The 27,984-nt window shown below is 48.9% G+C and overlaps 1 protein-coding gene across 1 annotated transcript in view; it reads right to left on the bottom strand.

The window, feature by feature from the left end:
- Window positions 1-27,984, bottom strand: part of GSG1L (GSG1 like) — a 254,066-nt gene that overhangs the window by 22,014 nt on the left and 204,068 nt on the right. Inside the window, exons 4-5 of the mRNA XM_052636124.1 lie at window positions 19,546-19,657; window positions 4,874-5,041 (exon numbers count right to left, since the gene is read on the bottom strand). Coding sequence (XP_052492084.1) covers window positions 4,874-5,041; window positions 19,546-19,657 — 280 coding nt within the window. The remainder of the gene's footprint in view (window positions 1-4,873; window positions 5,042-19,545; window positions 19,658-27,984) is intronic.

Here is a 27,984-nt window from a genome sequence, read left to right as displayed (position 1 = left end):
ACGATATATGTCCACCTGCTTCCCCAGGTAGGAAGCCCCATGAGGCCTGGCACCCAGGAAGGAGGTTTGGGGAGGGTCCCCATGCCACCTTCTCACCCCAGTAACATCTAATCTGCCTCTGGGCCAGCGTCCCACCCCAAACACTGTAGGAGGGTGAGAGAGATGAGTCACCCAGGCCCGACTCCCACCAGCTCCCCACTCTCAAATCACACCAAACTGCTTACATTTTCCTAAATACCCTTGTTTGTTGCCTGTCTGGCCTTTGTTCATACTGTTGCCTCTGCCTGGGAGCATGCGCCCCCACCCCACTCCCGCCTGGCCAGGAGTGCTGGCCACGCCTTTAAACACTTGGCTTGAGATGTCTTCACTAGTGACCCAGTGGTTGGGACTTTGTGCTTCCAATGCAGGTGGCTTGGGTTCAGCCCCTGGTCGGGAGACTAAGATCTCACAAGTAGACTAAATAATAAGAAGAAGTGATAAAAATAAACAGAAATTTGGTTTGAGACCTCACCTGTGAAGGCTTTTCTATCCTCTGCCTCCCCCAGGGTGGTACCAAGCTCCCCACCTGGAGTGACCTCCAGAGACCCCATCGCCACACCCAGGAGGGTGTTTTGCTAAGCTCCGCAGACCAGAGCCAGGTGGCCGGGCAGGTGACGTTAGAGGCTGGAGGTCTCCAAGGTGACGTGATTCACCTGGGGACCCTCAGCTAATAAATTGCAGGGTTTATTCCAGCCTGGGTTTATTTCCTCGTGTCTTCCATAGGGTTGAGTGAGAGTGTACAGGCAAGGCCCTTGAACGGGGAGGCGGGGGGGCGGGGAGGGGGAACAGCATCACTATAATTAACAATATAATTATTACGGAGAGTTAATAACTTGTTGAGCCCCTGTGGTTCCAGGTGTCAGGGACAGAGCGAGAGCCAAGAAAGCGCCCTGCTCCTGCGGTTTGCGCATGCGCGGGAGGAGGCCAGTAAACGAATGAACTTGGAAATTCGGAGACTGGGACGAGTGCCTGCTGTGCCTCAGAGCAAGGGGCAAGGGAATGACTGGGAGATCTGATCCTGGGGCCGGGCGGCGTGGGGACAGCGGGGAGAAGCTGCCTTCCCTGAAGCCCCAGGCTTCTGCTCACTCCCACCCATCCACTCTTGAATCCCTTGGACTGCAAGGAAATCCCACCAGTCCATCCTAAAGGAAATCAGTCCTGAATGTTCATCGGAAGGACTGATGCTGACACTGAAGCTCCAATATTTTGGCCACTCGATGAGAAAAACTGACTCATTTGAAAAGACCCTGATGCTGGGAAAGATTGAAGGTGGGAGAAGGGGATGACAGAGGATGAGATGGTTGGATGGTATTACCAACTCAATGGACATGAGTGTGAGTGAGCTCCGGGAGTTGGTGCTAGACAGGGAAGCCTGGCGTGCTGCAGTGCATGGGGTCGCAAAGAGTCAAACACAACTGAGCGACTGAACTGAAATGACTGAACTGAACCCACCCACTGCAGCTTCCCCAAGGAAGGTGGGATGTTTGCTCAGTTGAATTCCCTCTGGAGTCCAGTCCAACAGGGTCTCATTTCCTTCCCATGCTGTTAAACCTGATCTGAACATCAAGCATTCAGGAAAGCCCCGATCTGCAAATATTTAACTTTTCACCCTGCAGCTTCCTCCCCTCCCCTGGGAGGCCCCATTAAGCCGCCCTCCTTGGGGACGACAGGCAGGGTGAGGCTGGGAGGGTTTAATCCCAGATGTTTCTCAGAGTTGGCATAGGCTGCTCAGAGTCAGGGCGTGCAGGTTCAGCCTCTGTGACAAGCCCAACACACGGGGACACACTGGCTGCTACACACACGTGTGCACACACACCCGTACCTTTCTTCCACACACCACTACATTGCGAAACTCTGAAAAACAGTTTAGAATCTGCCCAATCACACCTCTGCTCCTGCAAAGAAAAATCCAACAGGACAAGGATGCGGTGTGATGGTGGTGGAGGGGCAGCAATCCAGGCCCTTCTGCCCCAACAACCCCTACAGGATCCCATCTTGTCCTCAGTCAGGGGCTCCTCTCCCGATGGCAGGAATGGCAGGGGCGGGGGGCATCATCTGAGAAAACCTGCACCCTCTCCCAGACGTCTCTGGCCCCACACCCCTCTTCTATATTCACAGCCTACCTGACACCTCACCCACCCGTTTGCTGTGGTTATTAACGTGATTATTAGATGCCCAGTGTCTACCGCACTGTCCTAAGCTCATCATTGCCAAGTTTTATACTTTGTGTCAGTAGCAGAAGGGACAGGAACCACAGATGAAATGCCCTCCTAAGCCACACATTGTGCTAGCTACCTTTCCTGGGCCATCCAATTTGAAGCTTCCTGAGATGCTGAGCGCTCTGGGCTCTCTCTTACTGTGGTTGAGAGGAAGCCAGCCCAGAAAGGCTCAGGGACTTGCCCCAAGTCATACAGCACTCAGGCAACAGATCAGGAAAATTCAGGTTAGGGGACTCCCAAACCCCTGTTCTTCCCACAGCCACCCCTTGTGGCCCAGGGATTGAGAAACATGGGCAGGTGGGGTCAAGGATCTCTTCTCGGGTGTCCCTGGCTTTGGTCTCAAGCACTCTGGCCCCTGCAGGAGTTCAGCCCTGCAGCCAGGCCCCTTGCAGATCTGAGCAGACATCCGTCTGTGTGCTCTGAGCGCTTTGTAGGGAAGCCACCAAAAAAAAGAAGTGAACAGCCCAGCTAAGCTGAAATGTTCTCCTTGGAGAGGAAGGAAAATAAAATTTGATGAACCTCTGCATAATGTTCAAGTTATGAACGTGTAAAGTGATATTCCGCACATATGCTGGGAAGCATTTATCTTCTCCCACGTCGTTGGGGCCTGAGCTATGAGGGACCAGCAAACGGCAGCTTCTTGTTCATGAGGTGCATAGAGGTCCTGTCTTCCGCCTCAGCAAAACGAGGGCCTCTACGGATGCCCCAGGCTCTCCCACAGCCGAGGTGACAGCAGAGGCAATGATAATGGGGCCACTTTCAACACCAGGCTGCTTACGTGGCTGCTGTAAACATTCCTGAGTGTCTACTATGAGTCCCATGCTCTGCCAGTCACCCCCACCTTCCTAGTAGACGCACTCTGTACACAGCCATGGGTAAGGCGGGCCTGTGTGCCAACCTGTCCTGGGCTCCCTGGGGACAACCGATTGGCCTGGACCTGGGCACATGACCTGGCACTTTGATATAGCAACAAGATGCTGTATCTGCCCGATGATGGTGGGGCTTAGGCTGAAAGAGTACCAGGCAGGGAGGCTGAGGTCTCCAAAGAGAAGTTGGTAAATTACACACACACACATCAAACTAACCCCCAGATGTTAAATGAGCACCTATTAGGTACCTGGTCCAGTACTTGGTGCTCAGAATATAGTGGGAAAGAAGATAGCAGAACCCTCCAGACCTCACGGTCTACAAACTATTACACCGATGTGTATGTGTGAGTCACTCAGTTGTGTCCGACTCTTTGCAACCCCATGAACTGTAGCCCCGCCAGGCTCCTCTGTCCATGGAATTCTCCAGGCAAGAATACTGGAGTGGGTAGCCATTCCCTTCTCCAGGGGATCTTCCTGGTAAACAAACAGAATAATGTCAGGTTATGTAGGTGCTATGAAAAAACAGCAATGGGATAAAGAGGGACTAGGACAGGGTGTATGGGGGTGTGTGTGCAGTTTAGACTAAGTGACTAAGGAAGGCCACACTGAGCAGGTAACATCTGAGCTGAGACCTTGGTGAGCCAGCCAGTGAGGAGTCCAGGCAGGGACACGGCAGGTGCAAAGGGGATGAACTTGCCGTGTTCAGAGACAGAAAGGAGGCTCAGGTGGCAAAGGAGAGGTGAAGGGGTCTGTAGCAGTCAGAGCGCCGTCCCTGTGTGGCCCCCACCCTGAGACTTCTTGGCTTGAAACCCTTCCATGTGCCCCACGGGGAGTCTGACTCCTCGGCTCTGCCCAGCTTCACAGTCTCCCTCCCTCTTTTCCTCCTCAGACTCTGTCATCAGTCCTGAGAAATCCCGTTCCCTGCCACTGAAAATCTTTAGTGCATGTCCAATCAGCACCCCCGAAGCAGACTGTGATAAAGACTTGGGTACAGGTAGTTTATTAAGGAGCTGTCCCAGGAAATATGATAACGACTTGCCTGTTCTTCCACTCATCCATCAAGCATCCATCCATCATCCATCCATCCAGCATCCATTCATCCATCATCCATCCAACCATCCAGCATCCATCCATTCATACATCTATATTTCCATCCAACCATCTACCCAGCCATACATACACACATACATCTGTATATCCTTCCATCATCCATCCACCCAGTCATCCAGCCAGCCATACATCCACCCACCATCCACTGTCACCTCCTCTCTTCCCAGCTGGTCTATAAGGACGCAGGTGATCAGATGTGGTCCCTGACTTTGAGGAGCCCTTCTCCTCTGGCAGTCATCACCAATCTCATGCTGAGTGCTTTTTTCACTCAGTGCTATGACAGAGCCCAAGAAGGAAACCTTAGTTCAGCATCTCTGTGACCCTACCTTGGTTCCAAAAATCATGGAGCCAGGGCAAACACTCAAACTTGATTCCCTTCTTAGTTTCTCAAGCTCTGATCACATCAGACCAAGGCAACCTCACGCCCCATAAAATATTAAAATACCCTAGAAATTTCAACTCAGCGGAGTCCAAACTCTGCCTGCCTCACCCAGCCTGCCCCTTCCACCCCATGACCCCTTGGAACACTTCTGTCCAACCACTCGAGTTTTTCAACTGGAGCCCTGTGGCCACTGAGGCTGGGTCTTGGGCTTCCGATTCCCAGCGGTGGCCAGAGGTGACCCCATGTGAACTGACCTCTCCCGGAAGTACTTGATGGCCTCAGGGTCTATGAAGGTCGGCTCCTCCCGGTAGCCCTGCTCAAAGACCTTGCGCTTGTGCCGGAACTCAATGACCGTCTTGGTGTAGGAGTTGAGCGTGGTGACAGAGGCTGCCATGCAGCAGGTGAACGAGCCCCACGCCAGGCTGCCGAGAGATGAGGAGAGAGACACCGCAGTCAGGGTGGGCAGGGGACAGGGGACCGCACCCGCCAGACATCCAGCCCTGAGAGAGGTAGGCCTTGGTCCCCGCTCCTGGTCTGGCTCGGGAGGCAGCACTGTCTGGACATTGTGATTCAGACATGACAGGGTTCATTGGTGGGAGGCAAGAGTCATTCCATCCACAGGCTGGCATCAGGGAAAGTGACCAGAACACAACCACGCTTGCACTGGGTCTCGGTGGATGAGTGAGAGTTTGCTGGGCAAACAGCATTCCAGGAAGACGGAAGAGCGTGTGCTAAGGTATTGGGACAAGGGGCAGTAGGAAGCATTCCACATAGTAGCACCCTATAGAGTGCCACGCCACAGGGCTGCTGCAAGGATTCACGGAAAGGATCCACTGGAAGTGTCTTAGAACAGGGTCTGGAAATAGGAGGCTCTCAAGAAAGGGTTGCCCCCCTCGCTGTCATCACTATTATCAACATCCTGACTACCCATTCTAGCTGTCTTGCTTTCCAAGTTCTTTCTCTGTTAGATGAAGGCTCTTGACTCACACTTCCCTCTGTGCACAGCTGGGGATTCTTGGCTGCGTTCATCAGATGTGGATATCGAGCCAACCAAAGCCGGAGAACCTGTCCTATCCACATCTGGAAAGAAAGGGAGCGGGGTGTGGAGCTAGGAGAGTCAGCTGGCGAGGGTGCTGGGCTTCTCTGCCCCCCTGCCCATTCTAGACATGGCTTCCTGCCTGATTCCTCTGATCAAGACCACGCAGTAATATACAGAACAAGGATGGGGTACCCTCCTTGCTCCAGGCACACCTGGTGTGGCTTCCAGTCCCTAGTTCCCAGTCTCTTCCCTAATAACTGATTTCCTCCATGTCAAGGGCTCAGTTTTGTTGCTTCCAAGCCTGCACTGTCTCAGGGCCTCCAGCCTCCCCTTTTGCCTGCCACCATGGTGTCTCAACATGACCACCCCTGCCTTCCTGAAGGTCAGTGCAGTCCACCTTCCACACCCGCTGCTCTTCTCCTCGGAGTGCCCAGAAGGAAAACAAGGTGGAACCTAAGGATTCAGCCTTTTTCTCAGGCACCACCCCCCACCCCCATCATCATATTCTCCTTATCGCCAAACTGTTTAGTTAACAGCAGTCCCCAGTCTTCTTGGCACCAGGGACCAGTTTCATGGAAGACAATTTTTCCACCAACTGGGGGTGGGAGGAATGGTTTGGGGATGATTCAAGAACATTACAGTTATCGTACACTTTATTTGTAATATTACATCAGCTCTACCTCAGATCATCAAGCATTAGATCCGGGAAGTTAGGGAGCCCTGCTTTAGTAGATTGCCCTATTCTTTCATCAGGAACTAATTTAGATCCTCCAGAAACTCTGTGGATCTATAAAAGGCAGCTTTGGAGTATCCATCTGGCCCCTTTAAGACCTATCCTGTCCATCAGAGGACCCAGTAAGTGACCGCACCCTACTGTTCTTAGGTGACTGAAGCAGAGCTGAACATCTGACCAACATTGGTCCAGTCAGATACTCTCTTCTGAGCAATGAATCTGAAGGTTCCAGTCTAATCTGGGATGTCTGTTTGAACTAGAGTGATGGACACCCAAGCTTGAGGATGGAGAATGAAGAAGCAGGCTATTTCTGGGATTCCATGAGTCTGCCGGTTTGGCCTGACCAGCACCCATTCTGTAAAGGGACCATGACTCCCCTTCTCTTTGGCGATGTAATTTGTGTGGGGCTGGCCTCACCCCCAACCTTCAGGGGTGCCTGCATGACCCAGGCCCGGCCAATGAGTTCATTTCCCTCTGGCCACAGTAATTCAGGGACAAGCCTGGAACACTCAAGTCAGCCTATTGAGACTCAACCCCAGGACTTTTGCTTATGCTATTGGAAAACAGGGTTCACCTTTTTTCCTGGGGTACCATGCTGGTGAGATTTCAGTCAGGAGCTGCTGGAGTCCATAAGGCCCCACCCCTCAGGCTGAGGATGAAGCTGACTCAGAAGGAAGCAGAGCCACCAAAAGGAGCTAGATATTCGAAGCCATTATTCCTGGACTTGCAATTATATTGTAGGAGCCCAAATTCCTTTTTTGGATTTTTTTCCCCCCTCAAGCCAGTTTGAATTGGGTTTCTGTCATTGGCAACAAAAGTTCTTATACAATTACTTTCTATAAATTCCCTTCTTTTGCATAAGTTCCTTAAGAAGTGATTTTCTAGTCTTTATAACCAGGGATCTTAACTGAAGACGTCTGACTCTCAACTGTGATGACCTGACCGAGGTGCAGCTTAGAATTCTGTTAATATCACATGTTGTCATTTAGTCACTAAGTCATGTCTGGCTCTTTTGCGACCCCATGGACTGTAGTCTGCCCAGTTCCTCTGTCCATGGAATTTCTCAGGCAAGAATACTGGAGTGGGTTGCCATTTCCTTCTCCAGGGAATCTTCCCGACTCAGGGATCAAATCCGAGCCTCCTGCATTGGCAGGCGATTCTTGACCACTGAGCCATCAGTGAAGCCCCGTTCTACCACATAATGCCTATTTAATTTCACCACAGTCCTCAAAACACCCTGTACTTCTCTTGTGTCTTTTTATCTATTATTTTTCATCCTTTGTTTTTTAATTAAATGTTTTATTTTGAGATTATCATAAATTCATATGCAATTGTAAGAAATAATTCAGAGAGAGCCCTGTGCACTCTACCCAGTTTCCCTCAATGGCAAAAGTGAAAAAGTGAAAGTGTTAGTTGCTCAGTCATGTCCAACTCTTTGTGGTTCCATGGCCTGTAGCCTGCCAGGCTCCTCTGACCATCGGATTCTCCAGGCAAGAGTACTGGAGTGGGTTGTCATTTCCTCCTCCAAGGGAATCTTCCCAACCCAAGGATCAAACCTGCATCTCCTGCATTGCAGGCAGATTCTTCACCATCTGAGCCACCCATGGTTCAGTTCAATTCAGTTCAGTTCAGCTCAGTCACTCAGTTGTGTTTGACTCCTCGAAATCCCATGAATTGCAGCACGCCAGGCCTCCCTGTCCATCACTAACTCCCAGAGTTCACTCAAACTCACGTCCATCAAGTCGGTGATGCCATCCAGCCATCTCATCCTCGGTCGTCCCCTTCTCCTCCTGCCCCCAATCCCTCCCAGCATCAGGGTCTTTTCCAGTGAGTCAACTCTTCGCATGAGGTGGCCAAAGCATTGGAGTTTCAGCTTTAGCATCAGTCCTTCCAAAGAACACCCAGGACTGATCTCCTCTAGAATGGACTGGTTGGAAATAGCTTACAAATATAGTATCAGGCAGGATACTGAAATTGATACAAATCCCTCCAGTTGCCATTTTTACAGCCACACCCACGTGCTTCCCAACCTCCAGCAACCGCCCATCAAGAATGTTATATTCATGGAACCATACAATATGTATGTTTGGGACTGCCTTTTTTCGCTCAGCATAATTCTCTGGAGATTCATCCAAGTTGTGAGTATTAAGCATGTGTCCCTTTATACTGCTGAACAGCTTTCCTAGAGCCATGTATGAGTTGTTGCACACCCTCACCAGCCTTTAGTGTTGTCACTATTTATTAACATTAGCTATTCTGAGAGACATGTAGAAATATCTCACTGTGGCTTTCATTTGCATTTCCCTAATGGCTAATGGTGTTGAACATCTTTTCATTTGCTTATTTGCCATCTGTGTGTCCTCTTTGGTGAAATGGCTGTTCACTTTTTTTTTTTTTTTTTTGCCCACTTTCTAATTGGATTGTTTTGCTGTTGTTATTTACTGTTGAGTTTTGAGTGTTTCTCTATATCCTAGATACCGGTTCTTTGTCAGATATGTGGTTTCCAAAAGTTTCTTTCAGTCTGTAGCTTATCTTCTCAACCTCTTAACAAGATTTTTTTCACAGAGGAAAAGTGTTTAATTTTGATGAAATCCATTTTATCAATTTTTCCTTTGATGCTTTTGATGTTAAGTCTAAAAACTCTTTGCCAGGTCTAAATCCCAAAGATTTTTCTCATATTTTTTTCTAAAAATTTTATAGTTTTACATTTTATATTGAGGACTGTGATCTATTTTGAGTTACTTTTTATATAAGGTAAGGAATAGATAAAGATTGATTTTTTTTTTTTTTTTTTTTTTTTGCCTATGACTATCAGATAGCTCCAGTACCATTTGTTGAAAAAGTTATTTCCTGTTCCACTGAATGGATTTACACCTTTGTCAAAAATCAGTTGGCCATATTTGTGTGGGTCTGTTTCTGGGTTCCTTATTTTGTTCCATTGATCTGTATGCCTATCCTTCCACCAATACTACACAGTCTGGGTTACTGTAGCTCAATAGTAAGTCTTGAAACTGGGTAGACTGACTCCTCCCACTTTCTTCTCTCTCAAAATTGTTTTAGCCCTCCCAGTTCTTTTGCCTTTCCTACCAAATTTTAGAATTATCTTGTCTAAACCTACATGAAATATTGCTGAGATTTTTATACCAACTTGAGAATCAACGTCTTTACCACGAACATAGTATATCTCCCCACTTGTTTAGATCTTCTTTGATTTCTTTCATTAGCATTTTGTGGTTTGGGGCATGCAAATCCTGTAGATGTTTCATGACTTTCACTTTTTGAAGTGTACAGGGTATTGCATTTTTTACTTTTGTTGTCCAACTGTTTTTGCTAGCTTACAGAAATGTAATTTTTTTTCTATTTTTTACATTGTATCCTGACACCAAACTGAACTCATTTATTAGGTCTAGGCATTTTGGGGAGGCATAGATTTCTTAGATTTTTCTACATAGACAATCATGTCATCTGCAGATAGGCGTAGTTTATTTCTTCCTTTTCACTCTCTGGAAAATCCCATGGATGGAGGAGCCTGGTGGGCTGCCATCTATGGGGTTGCACAGAGTCGGACACAACTGAAGTGACCTAGTAGCAGCAGCAGCCTTTTATTTACTTTTCATGACACTAGCAAGAACTTCTAGCACTATGCTGAGCAACAGTGGTGTTTACAGTCTTGGGGAGAAAGCATTCAGTCTTTCAACATTATGTATAATGTTAGCTGTAGGTGTTTGTAGATGCTCTTTATCAAGTTGAAGTAGTTTCTCTCTATTCCTAGCTTTCTGCAAGTTTTTAAAAAATCATGAATGGATGTTGAATTTTGTCAAAAAATTTTCTGCATTGATTGATACGATCATGTTGTTTTCCCTTTATGCCCCTTAATCTTCTCCCATTAATAATATAATTGCCTTAAATATTTCCTCTGAGTAATTTAGAACCACATCAGGCCATGTTGTAATTTTTGCTTCAATCATTATGCATGACAGAAAACTCAAGAGGAAAAGTAAAAATGTTCTTTTATTCCTAATGTTCCAAGATTTCTTCTTAATTTTTTTTTGCTATTTAGAGAACTTTTTTTGGCCATTCTTTCAGGATAGGTCTGCCAACAACTTTTCTTAGTTTTCCCCCGTCTGAGAATATTTTGATTCCTCCTTCCCTTTCCTAAAAGATATTTTTGCTAGAAACGGAATTCTAAATTGATGGTTTTTTTTCTTTCAGCACTTGAAACATCATGTCACTTCCTTCTAGCTCCATTGTTTCTGATGCAAAACTCCCTGTTTAAATTGGTTTTCCCCATGGTTAAGGGCTTCCCAGGTGATGCTAGTGGTAAAGAACTTGCCTGCCAATTCAGGAGGTGTAAAAAGATGTGGGTTCAATTCCTGGGTTGTGAAGATCCCCTGGAGAAGGACATGGCAAATCACTCCAGTACTCTTGCCTGGAGGATCCCCATGGACAGAGGAGCCTGGCGGGCGACAGGCCATAGCATCGCAGAGTCAGACACGACTTAAGCAACTGAGCACACACAGTTAAGAAGGGCTTCCCAGGTGGCGCTGGTGGTAAAGAAGCCACATGCCAGTGCAGGAGACATAAGGGGCACAAGTTCAATTCCTGGGCTGGGAAGATCCCCTGTAGTAGACAGTGGCAATCCACTCCAGTATTCTTGCCTGGAAACTCCATGGGCAGAGGAGCCTGGTAGGCTACAGTCCATGGGGTCACAAAGAGTCGAACACGTCGAAGCACAGTTAAGGTACTGTTTCACTCTTGCTGCTTTCAATATTTTTTTCTTTGACTTTAGTTTTTTTAAAACCAGCTTATCTACGATATTCATTGACAAGCTTATCCTGAGTTTATCCTGTTTGGCTATCCACTCAGTGTGACTCTGTAGGTCTATACCTTTTACAAAATTGGAGAATTTTCCAGCCATTATTTCTCTGAGTACTTTTTCAGCACGCTCATGCCTCTTCCCTTTTGGCAGTTCAATGTCAGATCCTCTGCTATAGTCCCAGAGATCCTTGAGGCTCTGTTCATTTTTTTACAGTCTGTTTTCTCTGTTGTTCACATTGGGTAACTTCTATCTTCAGGTTCACTGATTCTTTCCTCTGTCTTCTCCAGCCTACTGTTGTGCCCACCCACTAAGTTTTTTATTTCAGTTACTGTGTTTTTGAGTTTTAAAAATTCCACTCATTTCTTTGTTACATCTTCTAGTTCTTTCCTAAGACTTTCTATTTTTTTCATTTGTTTCAAAGGTGCCTGCTGAAGCATGTTAATAATGATTATTTTAGAATCTTTCTCAGATAATTGTAACATCTCTGTTATCTCAGTATTGGGATCTATGGAGTATATTTTTACTTTCAGGTTGAGATTTTCCCAGGCTTTCACATGGTCAGTGGTTTTTAGTGGCAATCTTGAGATTTGGGGTATTTTTTTTTTATGAGACTCTGGATCTTGTTTAAACCTTCTGCTTTAGCTGACTTCCTCTGACACCATTCTGACAAAGGAAGAGGGAACACTGCCTTGTAACTGCCAGGTAGGAGTAGAAGTCAAGACTTCCCACTGGGCCACCACTGACATTCAAGGCGGAAAGGTTCCTGGTTACTGCTGGGCAGGGGTGATTAGTTCTGACGCCCTGAAGCCTCTGCAGCTACCACTCTGGTTAGGAAGGGTAGGAGTGACTCATTATGGCTCCCAAATTTCCCTCCACTTGATACCACAGGGGAAGGAATGACTTCATCATCCCCAGCAGCGGTGACAACCCTGACTCTCCACGACTTCTCCTCTGACACCACCTCAGCAGGGATGGGGAGGGGCACCTTGTTACTGCCTATTGGGAGGGAGTCCGAGCTCTCCATGTGACCTCTATAGACACTCAGAGGTGCCTGGGGCTTGTTAGAGTCAAGCAGGGTGAAAGCCACAGCTCTCTACTCTGGTGCCAGTCCAGCTGGATGTGGGTGCCTTATTACAGTCCGGTAAGGTAAAACCTAAACTTGGCACAAGTAGGGTAGCGCCGCAGGACGATTTTTTGTTTCTTTTGGTTTTATTTATTTGTGGCTGCACTGGGTCTTTGTTGCTGTGCACGGGCTTTCTCTAGTTGCAGTGAGCAGGGTTACTGTTCATTGTGGTGCACGGACTTCCCATTGCGGTGGTTTCTCTTGTTGCAGAGCACAGGCTCTAGGCCCATGGGCCTCAGTGGTTGTAGCACGTGGGTTCAGTAGTTTTGGAGCACAGGCAATAGTTGCTTCAGGCCTGTGCAATCTTCCTAGACCAGGGGTATAACCTGTGACCCCTGCATTGGCAGGCAGATTTTTAACCACTAGACCACCGTAGAAGCCCAGGTTCTGGTTTTGATGTGGGTGAGGGGCTCAGGGCCACATCTGTGAGTCTTCAACTTCCCCACTGCCCAAACCCCAAGGCTCCCAGGCCCACACACTAGGCACAGGCTGAAAACCTCGAGGGTGGAATGCCCGCTGGAGTTTGCAGCTTACGTGGCTGGACTGGTATTGTGAGGCACGTGGGTGGTTGACCTGGTTTTTGGAGACAAGGACAGAGTGGACACTGTGGCACTGATGGGGGGCGGGCAGTGGGGGTGGCTGTCAGTGAACTCTCTGTCCTCTGGGAGCTACCAGGGTGGGTCATGGGAGGGACGCTAGGGGACCGGATTCAGAGACACTCGGATGCCACCTTGAAATCTACCCCAGGCCCTGCTCAGTGGAAAGACTGTACCTGGTCACTGAGGAAGGCAGTCCTTGCCCACCTTCAGGCCAGATGGGCACAGAGTCACCATGTAGGGCAGGACAAGGCACAAATGCTCCTAATTTAGGCCACCCTTGGTGCCCGTGAATGAAGAGACCAAGAGATGATGACGGCAGGTTCTGGGGGCTCAGCTGGTCCACACCACGGAAGCAGGGCATGTCTGGGCACCACGCTGCCCTCTCCCCACTCTGGTCTTGCAGAAAACAAGGCCAATGTCACCTGCTTCAGGGATATAAGTCAGGGTGAGAGCGTTCTGCTGGCCAACACAGCCTCTCAGTAACGCCAGCAAACACCCACTGCAGTGGCTCTTTGTAGCCAAGGCTCTTCCAGAACACCCTCTCCCACTGCAAGGGATCAACTTGCTGCAATGGAGAGAGGGCAGGGCAGCCTGGGTCCCCAGAGAGGGAAAGGGCTAGACCGCAGTTTCCACAGGGTCAGGGAGATTGAAGAGGAGGGGAGACAAAGAGAGGAGGACAGTAGGGAGGCCACATGACACACAGATGGACCCCAGAAGCAAACAGAGAGGGGCCACACTCCTGGGACCTGGCCTAACCTGCCACCCCTCTGCTGTGTGACCCAGGACAAATTGCTTAACCTCTCTGGGCATCCCACGTTTATAATACAACTCCATGATGGTAGGTTCCCCAGCCCTCATTCTGTCACGCATTCTGTCAATGCTCAGGGCTGGGGTCTCACTCTATGTGTGCTGGGGTAGGAGGGGCCCTTTTCCCATCTCTCTCCACTTGGACCAAATGCAAAGCAGAAGTAGAAAGTGACCCTGGCTTTCCATTCTCCCATCATCATCAGGAAATGCTGACATTTCAAGTCAGGGTCATGCACCCCAATTCCTGCAGAGTCAGGTGATGACCCAATGAGGAAAGTGTGGGTAAGGCGGTAGGAAGCAGTGGGGACTGGGGTAAGGCGGTGAGCAGGTGATTCATCTAAAGGGGCAGCCTCTACTCAGCCGAAGCTGCCTGCTGCCATGAGGCAATGTGGCTTAGGCGAGGACATATCTTCCGATAGTCAAGAGAAGCCAGAAACCTGGATTTTTATGTCAAATTTTTATGAATTCGCATGTTAGAAATAAATGCAATTAAAAAAAAACAAAACACCATGGCGGGTCAAACAAAATATCTACAGGCTGGGTTCAGCCCTGGGCTGCATGTAACGTGGTATCTTCTGAGGCTGTGCACCGCACACAGAAGCTTTGTGACCTGGACCTTTGCCCTGTCTCAGCATGTGTCCTCATCCCACAGGTGGGCACGGCAACCCCTCCAAGTGAGGGTCAACGGCGGGAATGAACAGCTCAGGGTTTGTAAAGTGCCTCCCGCCATGCCGGGTACAAAGGAGGTGCTGACCCACCTTGGCCTCATCCACTTGCTCCCCAAGCCAAGCAGCTGCCTGCGTCCCTACGACCCCAGTCCTCAGGGGCTTGCCTTGGCACTGTCACAGGACAACCTGCAGAGAGTTAAGACAGCTAGAAAAAGTAGCAGGCAGGAGAGGTGGAAGGCCTGGGGCACAGGGCAGGGATGGGATTCTTCTGCTTAGTGTGTGTGTGGGGGTTGGCTCAGGGAGGGGAGTCGGGGAGTAAGGAGAGGCTGCAGTCAGGGCTGGATCTCGAGGAAACACTAACGTCCTGGGAACCAAGTCCGGGAGACTGCGGAGAACATGCAAGGGATGGCCTGCATGCCCACCAGACGCCATCCTCTCGGACATCTGGATCACATGCCTCTCAAAAAGCCAGCATGGCATTATCAAAGGTCCCCATGTCATTATCACCATTTATAATCACTGCCACTTACAGAGCACTTCTGGTATATAAGCACTCTGAGAGCTGGGGGCCACCTGGTGCTTCCAAGGACGCCATTAGACCCGCAGTACTATGATCCCTGCTCCAGAGAGGAAGACGCTGAGACTCAGGGAAGATGGGGCGCTTGCCTTTCATAACAAAACACGCACTGAGCGCCTTCACTGTGCTAATGCCTCACGGGCGTTATTTCGTGCAGTCTCCAAAGATGCCCCTTCTTCTGCCCTGAGCCACACCTCCTGAGGTTCATGCTTTGTGCAGCCCTTTCTCCTTGCTTCTGGCCCCGATCCCTTGCTCTTGACCATCAGAACACAGCAGAAGTGACACTGCATGATTTCTGAGGCAGGCTCAGAAAATACACTTGCAGCTTGCATTTGAATCTCTGGGAATGTCTGCTCTTGGGACACTCTCCAGGGACCCCGCCACCATGCCTGAGAAGCTGGTCCTGCTGACAGCCTGAGCCAAGCTCCCAGCTCCAGACAGCACCACTGCTGGCGATGTAAGCACTGAACCCAGGCTGATGGACACCCAGCCACAGAAACTTCACCTCCCTGGGCAGGTGTGGCTTGAAAGCTGGTCCCCAAGATCAGCTGAGCTCCTCAGAAGTGCAGGACTACAAGCCCAGGGGTTATTCCACCCCAGCTGGGCCAGGAGACAGAGGCTGGCGCTGTCTCACCATGGAGCTGGCCTCCTCCCTGGTGGGGGGGTGGGGCAGAATTTTGACAAATGGCCTCACACATATTAAACAAGCGAGATGACACTGCACGGCCCTGGCAAGGCCCCAGATGCGGGGGATGAAAAATGGGGCTGATCCATCTTGCAGGCCTCAGTGACAAGGAGAAATGGATCAGCCCTAATAGGGGCCTCACACTGGGGCCTGGCCTTAAATAAGTTAAATGGGAATTGGGTGCCCCCCAGGAGGCCAGCCCAGGGGGAGCTGAGGAACAGGGCAGGAGGTCTAGCTTCCAGAGGAAGAAAGGTTCCTGTGGCCAACACAGCAGGCTGGGCTCCCCGCCAGGTTGGAGGGCCAGCGGATGCTGGAAAGAGAGGCACCCCAGCACCAGCTGAATCCTGGGCAAGTGACCCAACCTTTCTGAGTCTCAGTGTCTACATATACAACAGGGGGTTATTGTGAGTGTTAAATTTCATGTCAGTATCGGTAATATTAGGAAAACTAGTGTTTCCAGAGCACTTAGGTGTGTCATGTGCTAAACACACACTATCTCTCTATTACCCCATCCCCAGAGCAAGCAGCTTTTAATTTCAGGGCTGCAGTCACCATCCGCAATGATTTTGGAGCCCAAGAAAATAAAATCTGCCACTGTTTCCATTTCTTCCCCATCTATCTGTCATGTGATGGAACCGGATACCATGATCTTAGTTTTTTGAATGTTGAGTTTTAAGTCAGCTTTTTCACTCTCCTCTTTCACCTTCCTCAAGAGGCTCTTTAGTTCCTCTTCGCCTTCTACCATTAGGGTGATATCATCTACATATCTGAGGTTGTTGATATTCCAGGTGGCGCTAGTGGCAAAGAATCCGCGTGCCAATGCAGGAGATGCAAGACTCGCAGGTTCAATCCCTGGGTCGGGAAGATCCCCTGGAGAAGGGAATGGCAACCCACGCCAGTATTCTTGCCTGAGAAATCTCATGGACAGAGAAACCTGGTGGGCTACAGTCCGTGGGGTCACAAAGAGTTGGACTTGACTAAGCTCACACACACACACACACACACACACACACACACACACACACACACACACTCTGAGAGGCAGAATATAGAGGATGAGACCGTAGACTGCAGAGCCAGACTGTCTGGGTTCAGATCCCAGCTCTGCCGCTCACAAGCTGGATTACCTTGGACAGGCTATTTAAGTTCCCCGTGCCTCAGTTTCCCTTCCATGAACCACCCACCTCACACACTGTTGTGAGGTTCCCTACTGCTGATTCCCTACAACTGTTCTACTTAAAGGTATTGGGGTCTGTGTTGGCCGGTCAAGGCCCCTTAAGGCAGCAGTCCCCAACCTTCTTGGCCCCAGGGACTGGTTTTGTGGAAGCCAAGTTTTCCACGGACCGGGGCAGTAGGGGGATGGTCTGGGGATGATTCAAGTGTATTACATTTATTGTGCACTTAATTTCCAATATTATTACATCAGCCCAACCTCAGATCATCAGGCATTCGATCCCAGGTGTTGGGGACTTCTGCTTTAAGGCACAGGCCTTTAGCTTTAAGGGGGCGGGGCCAAGCAGAGAGTGGGAAGGGGCAGAAATACAGCAGGAGTCCCCACCGGTCCTAATCATAGCTCTTTCTGCTCTATTCTGACCATCTCTACCAGAGATGCCCTCTCACTGCCAAGTCTTTGCACCTGCCATCCCCCTGTCCAGCACCTACCTTATCCCCTCCTCCACCAGCTTGTCTGCCAGATTCTCCCCGAGGACCCTCCCCAGGGGAAGCTGGGCCAGGGACCCCTCCTTCCATGCTTCCATGGCTGGCTGATTCCCCTCAACCACCCACATCATAGCGTGGTTCAGTGGGTAGCGTGCCTACCTGTCCAGAACTCCTGTTACAACGCTGCCTCAGCCATTGCTGTATCCTCAGTAGCTAGCAGCCCCAGCACCAGCTGCCCCTGAACAAGTGCTCACTCAGCTAATGTGTTAAATGCCTGAGTGGATGAATGGTCCCTAAGCTCCAGAACCGGACCACGGATACCCTGTGGAACAGACTATGGTCACTTGTCTTTCCAGGGCACAGTCCTCCTTTTGATAACAGCTCACTCCACTCATGCCCCACCCCCAGTTTCCCATTAGAGGATCTCTCCTCCATCTCTCTGTCCAATAGTGTGGATGGGGCAACCCCACTCACCGCACCATGTGACTCAAGCCAGCCCAATTAGAACAGTCGAGTCCCCTCAGGGTCTAAATCATTGGTTTCAGTATGGTCAGGTGACTTAAGTTAATCCAATGAAAGTTATATCCAGGATTTTGGCTGGCAATATTGGAAAGAGGCCCAGTCTCTCTTCTGGTATTGCTACATTTGTAACATGTAAGCCTAGGACTAGTTTGCCCCAGATGGCGCTAGGGGTAAAGAACCAGCCTGCCCGTGCAGGAGAGGTAAGAGATCCCTGGGTTGGGAAGATCCCCTGGAGGACGGCACAGCAACCCACTCCAGGATTTTTGCCTGGAGAATCCCATGGACAGAGAAGCCTGGCAAGCTATAGCCTATAGGGTTGCAAAGAGTCGTACACGACTGAAGTCACTTAGCACAGCACATAAGCCTAGAACTGGGCTTGGTGACCAAATTTGCTACCACCTGGGGGAAAGTTGCCTATGAGTAAAACTGACACAAAGAGAATGGGGTCAGAAGTGGGGAGAGAATGACTGGGTTCCTGATCAATCACGTGACCACCTGGATCCAGCTGTGCCTGAAGCGGACATTGTGGTAGCTCACTTAGCATCTGTTCCACTCACTCACCATTTAGGAGTGTTGGACTCATTCCTTGTTCCAGAAGAATGGCCCAGCTGACCCAATCAGCTCATGACATTCCCCCAGCCATGGTGATGATTCAGAAGAGAGAAAATGACCTAAGTTGAGCTCATCAGAGGGAGGGTTGGGGGACGTCAGTGAATGTTAGGGAAAGAGCTCTTTCTCCTCCTGTATCCTGTATGTGAAGCAAGGAGCACCAGCCTCAAAGGAGCTTTCTTAGCACCAGGAGCGAAGCCCACTCAGGGACACATGGGGAGTGAGCAATGCTCCGGTGACCACAGAGGAAGAAAACTCAGCTCTGATGACATCAGCAACTCTGAATCAAACGTTCCCTGAAGTCCCTGCCAGGCTGCGCTTTCCATTTACAGGAAGCAATGTGTACCCTTATTGACTGGACTGAGGTGGGTGGGTTTTTCATTACAATCCGTTCCCTCCATCCCCCACAGCTGACCCACCTGGGCTTTTCAATGCTCCTCTTGTTTACTTAGGCCTGGGATTCCATCACTCCCAAGCCAAACAACCCTGACAGTCTGCCTTTATTTCATACACCAAGCTCTAAGGTGCTGGTCCCTGCTCCCTGCATCCAGCACCCTTCCCTAGGCTCTTGACAGCTTCTGTCTCTACTACTGGAGCAGCCTCTAAGGCAGAGGCTGGCCAACTGTCTCCGTAAAGGGCCAGATAGTAAATATTTTAGGCTCAGTGAGCCATTCAGCCTCTGTCATAACTGCTCAGTTCTGCTACTCTAGATTGCAAGCAGCTGTAGACAATATGTAAACGATGAGCCTGGCTATGTCCCAATAAAACTTTATTTATGGACACTGAAATCTGAATGTTCCAGAGTTTTCGCATGTCACAAAATATTCTTCTTCTCTTGATTCATGTTCAAGCATTTAAAAATGTAAAAATCATCCCTAGTTGCAGAAAAACAGGTGATGGGCTGGATTTGGCCCAGAGACTAGAGTTTGCCAACCTCAGTTCTAGGATCACAAAGCATCTCTGGACTCTGAGTTTCCCCTACTTCCCCTCCCCACTCCCACCTTCCTCTGTTTCCCAACTGAATTGAGCTACTAAAGTCCCAGCATGCCTCAGGGCTCTGGTGTCTGAAACTCAAAAGCCACTTACCAGAAGGACCACCCGTAGTCCCAGGAATGGGGTCTCCAGTCTTCAGGGCCGAGGCTCACGGTGACCTGGAACACCTGCGTGTACATCATGTGGGCTACCATTCCCAGGAGGCCTGTCGGGGGGAGCAGGACAAGGTGTCAGGAAGCAAGGTGGGGCTTTGTCTACCCACCATAGGCCTGTTAGTGCTGGGGAGAACATGAACCTCCCCAGGAAAGGGCAGCCAGTGGGACCAGAGCACAGAAGATCAGAGGGCGGTGGTTTTCTAAGCCCACCAAGAAATTTGAGTTCAACCAGAGGGCAAAGGGCAGCACTGGAGAAATTTAAGCAAGAAAGACACAGAGTCAGGTCTGCTTCTGGATGGGCAGCTTTTCTGTTAGGGACCAGATAAGTCAATATTTTAGGCTCTGTGGGTTGGGCCATGTGGTCTCTATTGCAGCTATTCAACTCTACCGTATTAGCACAAAGGAACCTCAGACAGTGCACAAAGGGATGAACATGACTGTGTGCCAATAAAACTTTATTTACAAAAGCAAGTGTTGGGCCAGGTTTAGCCAATGGGCCAGAGTTTGCTGATACCTGTGTTAAGGTCATTTGAGAGAAACTGCTTAGAGAGTGTTTATCAAACTGCAGGTCCTGATGCATTAGACAAGTGGATTATGAAATCAACTTCATGGATTGCAACCAGCATTTTAAAAAACTATTGGAATGGAATAGAAATATCTGATAACATCAAATGTAGCAGGAGTAAATATTGCTTTGTGAAACTTTCAGCTCTATGCACATGTGTCTCTGTGTACGGCTGTGTGTGTAGTGATTGTAATTATGAAGTGTTTTTCTGTGGCTCATGTCAAAAATTTTGGAACTGGCTGGGAGGACTTTGATTCCAAAGGATCTGAGTGGGAATTTTTTTTTACCATGTGGCCCTGGGTGAGGTACCTCCCTCCTCTGAGTCTCAAGTCTTTCAACCCTAAGACGAAGATTATGACAGATTAGGTGAAAACTGACTGAAATGAAGCAAGGCAGCCTCCATGTCTGCTGCCTAGCAGGCATGCAACTGATACAGTTACCAGGGTTATTATAAGACAGGGGACGTTGTACTGTGTGGATCATGGCATCTAGAGCCTTGTGGGTGCCACGGCAATGTGGCTAACTGGCACATACCTAAGTTTAAATGGAGTGATACAGTATTGATGAGGACAGAAGGGGTAGATGACAAGAGGAAGGAAGGAAACCAATAATGCATGTGTACCTACTGTGTGCCAGGCACTTGTCAGACTCTTTCACCTCCATTATTAACTTTCACAACAACCCTCTGAAGTAAGTAAGATGATGTGGGCCATATACCATTGTTCAGGTTGCCCACTGCACAATTCCATAGGGCTCCATTCGCATCAAAGTCTAGGTGCATGTCACTCCCTGAAGTCAAAGCAAAACCACACCTCTAATATAGTCGTCCTGACTGTGATTATTCCCATTTCACAGGTGAGAAAACAGAAGCTCAGAGTGGTCAAGTCTGTCCCAGGTCACAAAGAGAGTAAATGGCTCAGTTGTGACTGGGGCCCAGATCCAAATGGCCTTAAAGCCAAGGTTCTTCCCAAGCTGCCGAGAAGGCATCTCTCCTCCTCTTGTTGCCCAGTCACCCCTTCCCCTCTGATGCAAGAGAAGAGACAGAGATAAAGAGAGGAGTAAAGAAGGAGAAGGCAATGGCGCCCCACTCCAGTACTCTTGCCTGGAAAATCCCAAGGACAGAGGAGCCTGGTAGGCTGCAGTCCATGGGGTCGCTAAAAGTGGGACATGACTGAGCGACCTCACTTACACTTTTCACTTTCATGCATTGGAGAAGGAAATGGCAACCCCCTCCAGTGTTCTTGCCTGGAGAATCCCAGGGATGGCAGAGCCTGGTGGGCTGCCATCTATGGGTTCACACAGAGTCGGACACAACTGACGCGACTTAGCAGCAGTAGCAGCAGAGATAAGAAAAGGCATAAGTAAAGAGGAAGTGAGGCTCTGAGTCCTGAATCCAGACTTAGGGGCAGGAGTGAGGGTGTAGGTGGACATCCTGTGTTCCCACAGTGTGAAGGTAAAAAAAAATTTTTTTTTACCGCCAGGCATGCAGGGTCTTAGTTTTCCGATTAGGGATCAAACCTGTGCCCCCTGCAGTGGAAGCATGGAGTCTTAACCACTGGATCGCCAGGGAAGTCCCTTGAATGTAAAGGTTTAACAACACGTTCTCTGAAGACAGAAAAATAAAGAAGCTATGATTTGTAGTGTTTGCCAGCTTTCATGGTGTGGATAATCCCACTGTGGTCAGTTTCAAGCTACCAAGGTGATGTCACTGAAAGCAGAGCAGAGGAAAGATGTGCATGGTTGGGGCTTGGGGGCTGAGCCGGCAGGATCCAGAACATCTGTCTCCTTCCAGTCACCTCACCCCAGGTCCCCCAGAGACAGAGGACTCAGCTGGCTGCCCGCATCTCTGGGCTGAAGCCAGCCTATCACAGACCTCTGGCCGCAGATAAGGGGTGCTCCTCAGGGCTGGTAAGGTGTACTTCAGCCAGGAAATCAAGGAAGGGGGTGATCGTGACAGGTGCTGAGGCCCCCAAAGTCTCCTAAGGGCTCAGCCTGCCCAGGCTGTCTCTGCCAGGCTTAGACCTCATACGTAGTCATGCCCCAGCAAAGGTAGGCTAGAAACCTCTCCCGTCCCCTCTGCCTTGGTTCTCTCTGTTGGAAGGAAACAAGGGTTGAGCCATATGGATATTCTCTTTTCCTTTTTCTGTTTATTTATTTGTTTATTTTTGGCTGTGCTGGGTCTTTGTTGCTGCGTGCAGGCTTTCTGCAGTTGCAGCAAGTGGGGGCTACTCTTAGCTGTGGTGTGCTGGCTTCTCATTGTAGCGGTTCCTCTTGCTGAGGAGCACAGGCTCTAGGGCACAGGGCTTCAGTAGTTGTGGTGTGTGGGCTCAGTTGTTGTAGGTCTGTAACATGGGCTAGAACATGGGCTCAGTAGTTGGGGTGCAGGGGCTCAGCTGCTCCAAGGCATGTGAGATCTCAGTTCAGGATGGAAACCTGAGCTCCCTGCACCGGCGGGCAGTATGCCTAACCACTGGACCACCGGGGAAGTCCCTTATTTTTCTTTACTTGACCTAATTCTTGGTGAACTTCCAAAAAGTACATACTGCTGCTGCTACTGCTAAGTCACTTCAGTCGTGTCCGACTCTGTGAGACCCCAGAGACGGCAGCCCACCAGGCTCCCCTGTCCCTGGGATTCTCCAGGCAAGAACACTGGAGTGGGTTGCCATTTCCTTCTCCAGTAAATGAAAGGGAAAGGTGAAAGTGAAGTCGCTCAGTCGTGTCTGACTCTTAGCGACCCCATGGACTGCAGCCCACCAGGCTCCTCTGTCCATAGGATTTTCCAGGCAAGAGTACTGGAGTGGAGTGCCATTGCCTTCTCCCAAAAAGTACATAAGACATACCTTATTCTTTGGAACTGATGCATAAGATTTCTTGATAATGATATATCATGTTTTATTTATCCAATCAGTTGACACTATTTCCAGCTTTTTTGCTCCCTAAATGAATGCTGCAATGAACACATTTCTACAAGTCTCTTTGTACAGACAAGCAAGTATTTCTCCAGCGTGAAAAACAAGAGGAACTGCCGGGTCATAAACGCTGTGTACGTTTTGAATTTTGATCAATGTCAGTGAATTGCTCACCTGAGAAGCAGAACCTTGTGGAACTTCTGCCAGCTCTGAGAGTCCTCACCCAAATCCTCACCAATACTTCATACTATAAAACATTACAAATCGTATCCACGGCATGGTGAAAAATGACACCTCAACATTGTTTTAAATTTTACATTTCCCTCCTTACTAGTAAGCTTGGGCATTTTTCATGTGTTTATTAACCGCTTATATTTCTTATTCTGTGATTGTATCCTTTGTCAATTTCCTTTTTTAAAAAAATCTTTATCAACTGATATAAGTTCTTTATGTGTTCTGGATACTAATCGTATTTGTTACATTGACTCCAAACAGTTTACCGTTTGTCTTTTCTCATGTATAGCGCATCTTTTTTTAATTAATAGGTTTTATTTTTTAGAGCAGTTTTAAGTTTACAGAAAAAGGATCAGAAAATAGTTCCAGAGTTCCCAAATCCACCCCCCCTCTTTCCCCCCCAGTTTCTCCTATGATTAACATCTTTCAATAGTGTGTACATTTGTTACAACTGATGAGACAGTAGGGATACATTGCTGTGCTGGGCTTAGTTGCTCAGTCATGTACAACTCTTTGTGACCCCATGGACTGCAGCCCATCAGGCTCCTCTGTCCATGGGGATTCTCCAGGCAAGAATACTGGAGTGGGTTGCCATGCCCTCCTCCAGGGGAGTTTCCCAACCTAGGGATCGAACCCAGGTCTGCTGCGTTGCCGGTGAATTCTTTCCTGATTGAGCCACCAGGGAAGCCCAAGAAGGCTGGAGTGGATAGCCTATCCCTTCTCCAGGGGATCTTCCTGACCCAGGAACCCAACCAGGGTCTCCTGCGTGGCAGGCAGATCCTTTACCAGCTGAGCTACCGGGGAAGCCCCAGCGACACATTATTACTAAATCCATCGTTTACATTAGGGTTCACTCTCTGTGTTGTACAGTCTATGGATTTTGACAAAGGCAAAGTGACATGTATTCACCATTGTGTCCAATAGTTATGACCCTAAAAATCCGCTATGCTCCACCTGGTCAACCCTCCCTCCTTAAACCCTGGCAACCAGTGATCTTTTTACTGTCTCCATGGCTTGGGTGCTTTCAGAATGTCATAGAGTTGGAATCACATAGTATGTAGCCTTTTCTGATTGGCTTCTCTCACTTAACAATATGGATTTAAGGTTCCTCCATGTGCTTCCTGGCTTGATTACGCTTTTCCTTTTATTCCTGAATAATATTGCACTGTACGGATGTATCACAGGTTATTTACTCATTCACTTATTAAAGGACTTCTTAGTTGCTTCAAAGTTTTGTCAGTTATGAATAAAGCTGTTTTTGTCATCTACTTTGATTATTTATTATAGTCAAAGTTAGCAGTCTTTGGATGTTTAGTTTTTGCTTCCTGTGTCTACTTTAAGAAAATCAACACTCTCCTATATTTTTCTAACATACTTACACATATTTATGTTGATTCATCTGGACTTTATCTTGGTAAGCGGCATGAGATAAGGATATAACTTTATTTTTTTTTTAATGAGTAGTTAATGGCTTTGAACCCTTATAGAACAAACTGTTCTTTCCCCACTGACTTTATTTTATAATTTTATTTCTGAGTTGTAAAAAAGTGAGTTAACTTTCATTGGAGTATAGTTGCTTCACAATGTTGTGTTAGTTTCTCCTGAACAGCGAAGTGAGTCAACTGTGCATAGACATATATCCCGACTGACTTTACATCATGATTTTGTACCATATGCCAAGTCTCACGTGACATGTCTGCTCCTAGCTCGTCATTCTGTGCCATGAATTTCTTTGATGCTGCACTGTCTTCGTCACTATGACTTCCGGCGGAGTCTTTTGGCTCGAAGGGCAGGTCTCTGTTCCTTTTAGCCCCTTGTTCACTCCCTCCAGAAGTGCTACCCTACCCGGAGCCTCGCTTCCCAGATGGTGCTAATGGTAAAGAATCCACCTGCCAAGGCAGGAGACGTGGGTTCGATCCCTGGGTCGGGAAGATTCCCTGGAGAAGGAAATGGCAACCCACTCCAGTATTCTTGCCTGGAGAATCCCATGGACAGAGGAGCCTGGCGGGCTGCAGTCCATAGGGTCGCAAAGAGTCACGCGGGACTGAAGCAACATAGCGCGCACACACACATTCTCGCTCCCTCTGTGGGGCTCATTCCTTAGCCCCATCCCAACCTCGCCCCCTGCCCCAGTCTCCGTCTGAGGGCTGGACCTTGCTCTCCAAACCCTCAGCTGTTGTAACGTCTTCAGTTTCTTCCTCACCATGCCAGTCCAGATGCTCTCTGAGTTTATCGGACCTGTCACTGCCTTGATTTTCTCATCTATAAAGTGGGAATGGTAGCAGGCATATGCAATGTCAGAAAGCATCCACTAAAGAAGGAAAATGTTCATGAGAACAACTACCCCACACACTAGGACAGTGGGGACGTAACAGTATTTTAACACAAAAACTACCAACTAGACCCAGAAGCTGAACCCAGCCTGTTGACAGAATAATCAATTCTCCAAATTGTTACTTTAGAAATGCATTGATTTCTCAATTGAATCACATTTATTCCCAAATATGAAAGGCCATGCTTTAAGAAAAGTCAATAAATGAAGCGTACAAATCATTCAAAGATAGGTTGGTGAGATTTTCTGGTTGCATTCTAAAGACCCTGCTTAAAAAACTGGGCCCTCGATCAAGTTTCAGGAAGCATGTTTGTTCTGTGAAGTGCGATCCACCAACATCTGCTGTAAGAATCTTCAGCAGGAGGAATTGTTTCTAATTCATTCTGAGTTAAAAAGTGACTTTCTGTTGAGTTACGGCACCTCCTATAAATTAGCGGCAACTAAATGAACGTGGCTTTCTCTGCTGCGACCGCTGCTTCCTGGCGTGGGCCCACACCAGGAAACTCGCAGCTGTAAATCTCTCATCCTGTGGTTTCTCCCAACTCCTGACACCATAAATGGGATTTCCAGCCAGGGTGGTGAAGCAAGCATGGCTCCTCCCTGTCCTCTGGGAGACCTGGGAGAGCAGTGGGGTGAAGGATACTGGCCAAGGGCTCAGAGCTGGGCTGAGTGTGGTGCCCACCGGAACCGGAACCCAAGACAAAAAGCTGCCATGACCCCCAGCCCACCCTCCACTGGTCAGACCGAGGGAGCTGAAACCTGTTGTCAAGGCAAGAGGGGCTGGTATGGGGCCAGAATAAAGAGGGAATTTGGGAGAGTCAGATCCCTGGGTTGGGAAGATCCCCTGGAGCAGGGCACGGCAACCCACTCCAGGATTCTCGCGTGGAGAATCCCCATGGACAGAGGAGCCTGGCGGGCTATAATCCATGGGGTCGCAAAGAGTTAAGACACGACCGAAGGGACTTAGCACGCACGGAGGGTCAAGAGGTGAACCCAGAGTAAAGCAGGAGTGATACAAAGGAAGGGGGAGGGGCTGGTTTCCAGCTCTCTCACCAACTGTGTGACCTGGATTACTTCACCTGTCTGTGCCTCAGTTTCCTCAGCTGTAATAAGGGGATAATAACAACTGCCTCAGTGGTTCAGAGGTAAAGAATCTGCCTGCCAACTCAGGAGACTCAGAAGACTCGGGTTTGATCCCTGAGTTGGGAAGTCCTCTGGAACAGGAAATGGCAACCCACTCCAGTATTTCTGCCTGGAAAATCCCAGGGACAGAGGAGCCTGGTGGGCTACAGTCCCTGGGGCTGCAAAGAGTCGGACACGAGTGAGCGACTGAGCATGCGTGCACAGATTGGTATGAGGATTAAGTGGCTTATGCAGTAAAGCAAGCACTTGGAACAGTGCTTGGCTCATAATCAGCCCTGTATACGTGTTTCATGAATGAACGAACACGTGCTTAGAGCTCGCTGTGTAGGCTCCTTGCCTGTACCCTAGTCCAGGGTCCAGGCCTGTTTCGCTCTCCAGTGACTCCCCAGCACCGAGCCCAGGGCCCGGCACATAGTAAGTGTGCTGCAGGTGTTTGTTAAATGAATGCTGAGTGCAAGGTGCTTTGGGGAACTGGGCTGGCTGGTGTAAAGGTTTAGAGTCTGGGATATGCGGATAAGCTAGGACAGGGCCAGATTTGAAAACTCTGGAGAGCAAATTGTCTACAGACATGAACAAATGTCAGACTCATCATTTGTTTATTTATTATTCATTCACTCAATCAGTCATCGAATATTTATCCATGCTTTTCATATGCCAAGCATTGTTCCTGGGGACGTGGTGGGGGGAAACCTGCTCTCGGGGTCTCAGGTTCTAGTGGAGAGATCCACACAACAAGCACACTGATTAACAAGAAAATGTCAGACAGTGAAGGGTGAGAAATAAAATAGGGCAAATGCTGGGGGCTTTCCAGAGTGGGTGGTCAGGGAGAGCCTCTCCCAGGAGGTGACTCAAATCAGCAGAGATTTGAGCGGGGAACTGGAGGCAGCCACACGGAGGTCTGGGGAAGAGCATTCCAGACGCAGGGAGTGACTGGCTGGGGCAAAGGCTTGGAGGCAGCAGAGCCTGACCTTCGGCAGCAGAGTGGGAAAGGGGCAGGGGGTTGGGGGAATTAAAGAGGGGTTAGGAAGGCAGGCAAGAGCTAGGACATTGTAGATCACGGTGGGGAGTCTGGCTTTCTTCTAAGTACAACGGGATGCCATTGTAGAGGGTTGAAGCAGGGGCCTAATTTACATTTTAGATCGTTCTGGTTGCAGTGTGAAGACAGATGAAGGAAGTGGGGGTAGAGAAGGGAGC

Source organism: Budorcas taxicolor, chromosome 2 (genome assembly GCF_023091745.1).
Source record: "Budorcas taxicolor isolate Tak-1 chromosome 2, Takin1.1, whole genome shotgun sequence".
Taxonomy (NCBI): Eukaryota; Metazoa; Chordata; class Mammalia; order Artiodactyla; family Bovidae; genus Budorcas; species Budorcas taxicolor.
This window is presented reverse-complemented; position numbering and strand designations above follow the sequence as displayed.